Source organism: Boleophthalmus pectinirostris, unplaced genomic scaffold (genome assembly GCF_026225935.1).
Source record: "Boleophthalmus pectinirostris isolate CB_2022bp ecotype Guang Dong unplaced genomic scaffold, ASM2622593v1 HiC_scaffold_12, whole genome shotgun sequence".
NCBI classification, from domain to species: domain Eukaryota; kingdom Metazoa; phylum Chordata; class Actinopteri; order Gobiiformes; family Gobiidae; genus Boleophthalmus; species Boleophthalmus pectinirostris.
Genome location: NW_026571018.1, coordinates 27,354,664 through 27,364,352, shown reverse-complemented (window position 1 = coordinate 27,364,352; position 9,689 = coordinate 27,354,664). Strand labels below are relative to the sequence as shown.

At 40.2% G+C, this 9,689-nt stretch overlaps 2 protein-coding genes across 3 annotated transcripts; both read left to right on the top strand.

The window, feature by feature from the left end:
• The first annotated feature begins 800 nt into the window (after window positions 1–800).
• LOC110158537 (kelch-like protein 10) lies at window positions 801–4,967 on the top strand. The gene is made up of 7 exons (XM_020923044.2): window positions 801–1,006; window positions 1,245–1,342; window positions 1,933–2,051; window positions 2,556–3,036; window positions 3,214–3,837; window positions 3,969–4,118; window positions 4,582–4,967. Exons 1-7 carry the CDS (start codon window positions 823–825, stop codon window positions 4,924–4,926), a joined length of 2,001 nt encoding a protein of 666 aa, XP_020778703.2. The 5' UTR covers window positions 801–822; the 3' UTR covers window positions 4,927–4,967.
• Window positions 4,968–6,361: 1,394 nt separating this feature from the next.
• Window positions 6,362–9,680, top strand: nsrp1 (nuclear speckle splicing regulatory protein 1). 2 transcript variants are annotated; one of them, XM_055148948.1, is made up of 7 exons: window positions 6,362–6,465; window positions 6,931–7,021; window positions 7,093–7,149; window positions 7,244–7,372; window positions 7,512–7,719; window positions 8,020–8,122; window positions 8,253–9,680. In XM_055148948.1, the coding sequence occupies exons 1-7, from the start codon at window positions 6,446–6,448 to the stop codon at window positions 9,190–9,192; spliced, it is 1,548 nt and encodes a 515-aa protein (XP_055004923.1). In that variant the 5' UTR covers window positions 6,362–6,445; the 3' UTR covers window positions 9,193–9,680. The 2 variants fall into 2 exon arrangements, with proteins under 2 accessions (XP_055004923.1, XP_055004922.1); XM_055148947.1 differs by lacking the exon at window positions 6,362–6,465 and adding an exon at window positions 6,568–6,586.
• The last annotated feature ends 9 nt before the right edge of the window (window positions 9,681–9,689 follow it).

Genomic DNA, 9,689 nt, shown 5'->3' with positions numbered 1-9,689 from the left:
CCCGATTAACTGTGTGTGTGCCGGAGGTCAACAATTCTGATGGTTTACAAATGATTCAATATTACAGGCCAGACAGAGCATTTGTCTGCCCCATAAAGCTTATTTGTAAAACGTAGGGCATGGTTTGTCAAGAAAACAATAATATGCACCATTCCTTAATTATGTCTTAGTTTATTTTAAAATAACAATCCCAGCTGTGAGCAGATCCCAGGTCATACGTTTTGTTCTTGGGTATAACATTTTACCAACTTGCCGGGTCTACAGTTGCGCCCTAATTTAAGGTGCATCAAATAATGAGACTTAATGGAAAATCGTCATGAAAGTTTAGTGAAAAGTAAAAACAAGACGCCAAGTGGCACACAGCTAAAATACAAATGTTTAACTATTAGGTCTGCTGTTTGAAAACACTGTAGGAGCTCGCAACTAATTTTAATTAAAATAAGGTCTCGTCAAGCTCCTTCCTTTCACCACTAGAGTGCAGCATTTGCCTTAAAAAAAATAAATAAAAAAACAAAAAAATAAAAATAAATGACATAGCTTGAGGCTATATTTTTATGTATTTGTATTATATTTAATTGATTATCGTTATTTAAAGTGTTGTAACGGCGGTTACGAAATGAAAACGTGAGAACAGGTTAGCTTGCATTTCAGCTTTAATTACACCGGCAAAATAGCAACAGAGCAGGTTTAAATTTCAAACACTCCTGCCTAACTCATGGTCTGAACGCTCCCCCCCGAAAATGACTGCCTGTCAATAGCCCCAAATAAAAACAATCCCATAAAGCATTGCGACAGTTTGTAGGTCGCTACAGTATTCTATTGATGTTTGAAAGCAACAACTTCACCAGACCTGATCATCGTAGTAATTTGTGCATTCACGGTTACCGGCAGAACAGCGGCTCTTTCCGAGAGAAAACCGGAGCCCTGCGGAAACTGCTGAAGAAAAGCGAGGAGCTGGTGTTCATGGAGGCGCCGCTCAGCGTGCAGAGCCCGGCCACGGGCAACGGTCAGTGCAACGGAGGATACGCATTTGTACACTTAAAAAATACACTGTTGGCGTTTTATGAACTTCATTCATTTATTAGTGTGGTTTCCTTGTTCTCTGTCTATTTAAATCAAGTTTATTAATTCAGAGCTAGTTTTGAAGATTCAGAATTTAGCGTGTAAAATCAAAACGATGTAATTATTTGACCTGATGCCTCTTAACATTTGTTATTGTTTCTCTTTGGTGTCCACAAACAAAGAGACCAGCCCAGGCCCTCTTGTGGAGAGCATAGAGCAGAGAGGATGGTGGTTCTCTGATGTGGCGGCACATAGCTTCAGTGCACAGCAGACCTGCAAGGTGAGTTTGGGGCTGGACCAGAGCGTGACCACTGTGAGGGATGCTGTAAAGACCCAAGGACCCTTCGATGACATCCTGGGCTTCAGTCAGGGAGCAGCGTATGTGGCCATGCTTTGCTCCCTCCAGAAACAAAACCTAGAGCCGGATTTTCACTTCAGATTTGCCATCCTGGTCGCTGGTTTCCGCAGTGCCTGTACGGAGCATGAGAGGTTTTACGAGAGCCCTCTTCAGATCCCATCCCTACATGTTTTTGGGCAGGAGGACAGAGTCATCCCAGACCACATGAGTAAAGATTTCCTCCCCGTTTTCAGACCCTCAAATACTGACCCACCCCGGCGGACATTTTGTTCCAGCCGCATCTGCTCACAGGCAAACTTACCAGGACTTCCTCAAGAGATTTCAATGAAAATATCTATGAGACAAATGTTATTTCCTGTGACAAAAATATCATCAGATGTTGCACTCATTAAGAAGGTCTAATGGGAAGCTGTTTACTCTTATCGTGTACTGTAGATTCAGGTCTCATGTTAAAAATGACCTCTATACAAAAAATACAACTTCTAACCCAAAACTCTACAATGTCGGACCAGATGATGGTGATGGAGGAGTTGCGTCAGGATCAGCTCCTGTGTGATGCTGTGATCCAGGTGGAGGGCTCACTATTTAAAGTGCACAAACTGGTCATGTGTGGCTGCAGCCCTTTCTTCAAGTGAGTATACATTTGTTGAAAGACATGAAACATTAATTCTCTTATGATTAAGAGAAATGGTGCAAACTGCTATTAACACAATGCATATTTGGAGTTTTTTCTCAAATGCTGGTATAAGAAAGAGCAGAGTAGTCAATGTCTGACAATAAAAAAGCTACTTCACCGATTTTAGTACATGACCCTGGCTTCTGTGTTGATTATATCTTAGGGATGATGGACAAAATGAAAGCTCTAAACCTGTTGTCTAATATTGTATTCTTGCCTGGTTTTCACAGTTGTTTAACAAAATGTGTAAAACTGGCATTAAATGACCAACAGTGACCATTTTAGCAAGTATTAAAATTTGAGAATAGGTGATGGTCCAAACATCTCCAAAACTGTGTGTGGTGTTTCCATTATGCCAATGGCCTTGGCCTTCAATGCTGGACAAACATTTGTAATGTAATATAACTGATATGTGCATGTGCTTTATATTTTTAACCTGAATTGTCTTATGATCCTCAGATCTTTATTCACCACCGGGTCCAATTCAATCAATATTTACAACTTCCCTAATACGTCAGCTAATATAATGCAAGCTTTAATAGAGTTTGCCTACACTGGGGCTGTCAGAATAACCAAAAACAACTTTGAGGACCTTTTCATCGCTGCCAATTTCTTCAGTGTGGCTGGGATCACTCAGGCTTGCTGTAAATCACTAGAGGAGTCCCTTAGCCCTCAGACCTGCTTCAACACTTGGTCCATAACTAATACCTACTACTATCCCGAGCTGAAACAGAAGGTCTTCTCCTACATCCTGACACATTTCCGGGAGGTGGTGACTTGTTCCGGCTTCCTGCAGCTCTCAGTGGAGGATCTGATGAGTTTCATTGAAAACGACCTTCTGAATATGCGACATGAGATGGCTGTGTTTGAGGCCATCCTGCTCTGGATCAACCACTCGCCACAGGACAGGCAGGCGCACATGAAAGATCTCCTGCCAAAAGTATGTTGATTTTTTTTTTTTTCTATTTATTTTTAGCTTTAGTTTTAGGAGTAAGTAGTCAATTTTTGTGAGTGACATGTAACAACATTGTAAAGTGAGCTATTAAAATAGGTTCAACTTCCTACATATTGGCTTGTACTTGACTTGTACTGCTTGTAATTAACCTGTCTTGTTTAGATCCGTTTGGCTTATATGGAGGCTGAGTACTTCAGTGACCACGTCATTGATAATGAGATTGTCTGGCAAAGTCGTGAATGCAAAATGTACCTGATCAGAACCATGCAACAAATTCAGGCCATGAAAAGACATTGCTTACCCATCGGACCCTCTTCATCCCTGTACTGCCACACGCGCCCCAGAGTACCCCAGGCAGTGCTCATGGCCGTGGGGGGCTGGAATATGAGCCGTCCCACAAACGCCATTGAAATCTATGACAGCTATTCTGAAGCCTGGATCTTTAACATCAATAGGGATGAGACTCCACGTGCATATCACGGAACGGTCTTTCTAAATGGGTGTGTCTACGTCATTGGGGGATTTGATGGTTTTGAACAGCTTTGCACAGTGCACAAGTATGACCTGGCCCATGAGTCCTGGCAGGAGGTTGGCTCCATGCATTCAAGACGCTGTTATGTGAGTGTGGTGTTGCTAGATGGGTTTATTTATGCCATAGGAGGTTTTGATGGGACTGAGAGACTGGAAACAGCTGAAAGATACAGTCCCGAGACTAACCAGTGGACAATGATTGCTTCCATGCACAATCAGAGGACTAATGCAAGCAGTGCCACCCTACATGGAAAGGTGAAGACCATGAACATTTATCGCCCACACTTTTTGCACCAGTCAAAAATTTCTACATAAACACATACTGAAGACATCAAATATATGAAGTAAGTATAAAAACGTATATCACACGTGTCTTCTCTCTGCAGATCTACATTTGTGGAGGCTTCAATGGGACCGAGTGTCTGTTCACAGCTGAGTGCTACAACCCTAGAAGCAACCAGTGGACCTTGATCCCTGACATGAGGAGTCGACGCAGAGGTGTCAGTGTCATTGCATATGCAGGGAATATCCTTGCTGTGAGTATGTACATAGACTATGAACATTTGCAAATATATTTTGACATAAGTCAGGGTAATTATCTGTGGGTAAATTCACTTCTTTTAATTTGCAAGTACTGTAGTAATAAGTACAAGTTCGAAGTTTATTGTCAATTCTTCATATAAAATCATACAAAGAATAGAAATGATGTTTCTCACTATCTCATTCGTAAGAAATAAATAATAAATGGTAAATAGTGCAAAAGTGCGAAAGGCATATAGTGCAAGGCACAAGACAGTCTTTTTGGGGGTCTGAGTCCTAGTGTTCTTTGGGGAGATTCTGTTCTTGGGGAGACGCAGACCTAGTTCCCTGGCCGCTGGTGGGTAGAAGAGATAGTTCAGCATCCTAACAGCCAGTTGGATGAAGTAATCTAAAAGGAGATACAATAATATAAAAAATAACAAATTGATTGAAATGACTAATAGTGTCATTCCTCTGCAGGTTGGTGGTTTCACTGGGGATGCCTGCCTGAACACAGTGGAGGCCTATAACCCAGAGACCCATCAGTGGCACCCCCTGCCGTCCATGATTAACCCACGCTATAACTTTGGGATCGCAGTGCTGGACAATGAGCTCTATGTGATCGGTGGCTTTAATGGCTTAACGACCATCCCTTGCGTAGAGAGATTTGATATTAGGACAGGTGTATGGTCCATTATTGATGATATGAGAGTGTCCCGCTCTGCTCTGAGCTGCTGCATCGTGCACGACCTTCCTAATATGGCCAACTACTCCAGCCTAAAGTTCGCTGTTGAAGAGGCTCCTGAAGAAGAGATTTCATTTTAGCATCATTCAAATATAATATAATATAAGCCTCTACAAAAGGACCTGTTTTCTGTTTTGTTTCGAGTCATTCACTACTCAAAGCGTACTTCATGTTATGTATTTTGAGTTTTTTTTAAGAAGGTAATAACTAAACATATATTAAGTTTGGTATATTTTAACATGGGACTTTTACAGTAACTGCATAGGGGTGAAATCTGAATGCACTTTCTCACAAAAAGGGTCTTGAATTCTGGTATTAACTTATTTTCATGGCTTATTCATTCTTGTCTTGGGTTTCATTTGGTGCTTTGGTTTCCCCATCAGTCTAAAAGTACACTATGGGTCAAATTCTCCAGCTAGCTAAAATATGCACAGTATGACTCCAGCTAGGTAGTTCTGACCTGAGCTCTGCCTTGGGTCTCTACTCTTGACAGGTTGCCCCAGTGACATTAAAACATTTGTCAAATACAGAGGGCCAGTTTTCCTTAAGGTAAAATAAAGCAGACCTTTATATCCTGAATCCTGACCAGGATCCTGACTCAGATCTACTGAAGGGTCCCTGTGCATGGGGTTAATAATACATCACCTTTCAAGCATTACTTATTCCCTCCATACTCAGTAGTGGCCAGTGACAGCCAGTCTGCACCATTGTCCCATTTGACCACCAATCACATACAGATCACATTCATAGGTAAGGTAGGCAAAGTGTCTTGCCTAAGGTCACAATGAGCTGTCTTCTTGGGCCACTGCGACCCCTTTAACAAATCTGGTATTCTCAGCGGTCTCCCATCAGAGTTCTTACCAGGTCCACCTGTGCTTAGCTTCAGAGCTCCATTCTCAAGGTTATGTAGCTTATTATGCCTTTGTTTGCTATGACACATTAAGACCTGTATTTGGGAGCAGTCATCATTTGCATTCACCACTGAGGATCAACAACATATGTGTTTTTAATTGATCTTTTTAATGGGCAATTTTTGACTGTACAAGAATATCCCGGTGCTCATGTCACCTGTATGTGGTGTCATCACCATGGCATAATTATGCAGACTCTAAAAAACCGAAGTGTCATATGTTGTACTATCACAAAAATCTGAGATGTGCAGAATAATTCTGTATATATTGCCTATAAAAGTGTTTTAGGTTGCAAAAAGAGCTGAATAAAAATTTCAGCATAATTGTTCAAATAAGTGTATTTGATAATATAATTTCTGAATTTCTTTTCACTTTCGGTGCAATTTTCCTCAACCAAGACATTTGCAGGCATGTTTAGGTAAGGACTGACTGAAGCAATACAGCGTTTATTACTGTGGAACCACAGACGTGTGCAATACAAACAGCGCCACCTGCTGTCTTATTATGCCATGTATTATTATTTACTAATTTAGAATTACACCAAAAGTCCATGGTTAGTTTTCCATTTTATATGCCTACTCAGTGTAATTTCTTTAGTTGTGGACATCAACCATATCAAAATATAAACTGAAAAATAGATGTGCCGAATCTGCTGCAGTGAGTGGTCTGAGCATAGTCAAAAAGCAAGATGGCGGCACCCTCAAAGCAGTAAGTGGCTAACAAGTTGCGTGTTTTCAGTAGGATAAGCTCATTAATCGACGCATTACATATATATTTAAGTGAATATATGGCGGTGCATGATCTGTAAAAGTTTTTGGCATTTCGTAAGGTACCAAAGTACAACTTTTACATAAAACTATACTGTAATGTTAGCTTGGATGGTAGCGATGTGCTAATGACATGCTATCGCAGCAAAACATTCTCTTTTTTTATTTTTATTTTTTTGGTATTGATTCAAAACCCTCTGCAAAAGTCCACGGAAGTGTGTATTTCCTCTTAAATACTCTGGAATAATGTGAAAGTCTTATGGATTATTGTGAAATGTTTATAAAAACAAACGCATACCATATTCATTCATTCTGTGTTTACATTTTTGGCAATGACAAAACGCAATAAAAACAGAGCAAACGAATCTAAAAATAATATAAGGAAACAGATGTCATCTTGTCTCAGGTATGGGCTTATCCTGCCTCAAAAGAAAGGATTGTCCAAGACCGCAGCACTTCCCAGACCCTCGGTGTTTGGAGATGACTCTGATGATGAGGTGTGTGTCATGGGTAAAATCTTAATTTCAGGGTTTGAAAATGGTTTATTCACTCTTTTTGCTTGTTACAGACATCAGTTGGTGAAACATTACAGAAAGAGGCAGTGAAGAAGAAGATGATGAAGCAGGTAAGTTGAACTATGTATATTTAATTCAAATACAGTATAATATGTCCTATACCAATGTAGTTTTTCATTTAATGTTGTGGTTGTGTTTCTGAAGACAAGGTTGGAGATGCAGAAGGCCCTAGATCAGGACAGTACAGTATATGATTATGATGCTGTGTATGATGACCTTCAAAAACAAAGACAAGAAAGTAATAAGAAAATACTTGGAGGAACAGATAAAAGAGTAAGACATATCTATTACAGCTTCTTCCACTGTCACATCAACATGCTTTTCTCATACTGTTAACACACTTGACGCTTCTTTTGACTGTTCACATTTCTAACATTTAACATGTCTGCTTCTTCCTTTGCCTCTGTTGCAGCCAAAATATATCCACCAGTTGATGAAAGCAGTGGAAGAGCGAAAAAAAGAACAAGAACGGAGAGAGGAGAGGAAGATCCAGAAGGAACGTGAGGCAGAGGGGGAGCAGTTTGCTGATAAAGAGGCGTATGTCACCTCGGCATACAAACAAAAACTTCTGGAGAGGAAAGAGGAGGAGGAGAGAGAGAAAAGAGAGGCAGCTCTAGAAGGTATGAATATACTTAGTTACTAATGTTTATTTTGTGTTTTTGTGTAATTTGTAGAGGTATAAAACTTTTTAATTCCAATTTTATGTATTGTATTGCATATTTTTAAAATTGCCTGTAAAGACTGGATTTTTCTCCATCAATAGAAATACACCAACAAACAATAGTGCAAAATATACCAATATTTATCACCTAAGTATTTTTATTAGTAGTGCATTTTTTGTTTTAATTGAATGACCTTAAACAACCTTATGACATCTATCTCTCCTATACTATAACAATGCAGTTCCAATGTTTCTACAGCGGCATTAGATGTTAAGAAGCAGCAGGACCTCAGTGGTTTCTACCGGCACCTTTTGAATCAAACTGTGGGAGAAGAGACTGTCCCGGATCATTTAGCACAAAAGTAAATCTAACTTTCTGTAAATTAGATAACACTGTAAATAACATTACAGTAAAACTGTAACACTTGCAATCTACACAGTATTCCGAGGGATCTGCTGGAAGTAAGCATAATGTCTTATTTTCCTTTTTAGAAACGAAAGTTCCAAACCTGCAGAAGACACTGAAATGACATCGCCTGCCCGGTCACCTTCACCCAAAGACAAAAGTGACAGTGACAGTGAAGAGATTCAAGAGCAGAAATTTGGGTTTAACAAGCCACATTCAAAACGCCAGTACAGACAGAGGTCCCCTTCGTCGGGCAGTGGAGACGACCGGAACCAGGACAAGGACGACAGGCGGAAAAAAAGTCACCGAGATCAAGATAAAGGAAGGGATAGAGAGAGGGATAGGCACCGGGAGAAGGAGAGAGAGGAGAGGCATAGAGAAAGGGAGCGAGACAGGCATGGAGGACGCAGTGATGAATCTGATAGACGAAAAGACCGAGAGAGGAAAAGAGAGAAGGACAGAGAGAGAGATCGGGAGCGAGACAAAGAAAGGGATAGGGAGAGGGATAAAGAAAGAGACAGAGGGCGAGAGAGGGAGCGAGACAGGGAGAGAGACAGGGAGAAGGAGAGAGACAGGGGGCGAGAGAGGGAGGATAAGCACAATAAAAGAGAAACAAGTCCAAAAGCCCGAGACCACCATAAGAATGAAGAGAAGGAAAAGAGAAGGCACTTGGACAATGACAAACAAAAAGATAAAGATCGGGACAATAAAAAGGACAAGAAGGATACAGAAAAAGAAACGCCTGCTAAAACTGAACCAAAAAAGAGACAAGACATAGAACCAAAAAGCCCCCAAAACAGTCAACAAACTGAATCAAAAAGTTCCCCAAACAATCAAGAAACAAGGGAAAACCTTAAAGAAAAGGATGAAAGGAAGGATGAAAAAGAGGGTGAAGGGGTGGAAAAGGAAAGTAAGTTTGCAAAACGCAGCACAGATCAAAGTGTGGGATCAGCAAGAGAGCGGTATCTGGCGAGACAAATGGCACGGGCCGGCTGTAAGAGCTACATTGAGAAGGAGGAAGACTGAAACAGGTCTTATCGGACATGAGTAAACTGATCTTGCATAACAAAATGACCACTGACAGATCATCTTCGTATCTGGAAGTGGGATATTGTATTAGAGACAATAAACATTTGGCCTTGAAGTAGAATGAGTGTTCCTAGGTCTACAGTGCTCCATATTTATCAAAAGGGGTTGAAGGAGAAAAAAGGTAATGAATTAGTGATGGCAAAGACAAGTAGAACTGTACTGTAGTGAGGGATGGGCAATTTATATTTTCCAATACAAAACTGGGCTAAAGCATGCCTGCAAATTTCTTGAAAATGAATGGACTGTAAAATGAAACCTATAAGTGCAGAAATATCTCTTCAAGTTTCTAATTTCTCCAGAAATCTGTTGAACCTTTTTTGGTTGTTTAAAAAATTTGCAGTTTGGATGTAATTGATTTTGTAAATATGTGTAAATGTATTTTATATTAAAAAAATATGTGGCAAATAAATACAAATGTAATCTGGTATGTATTT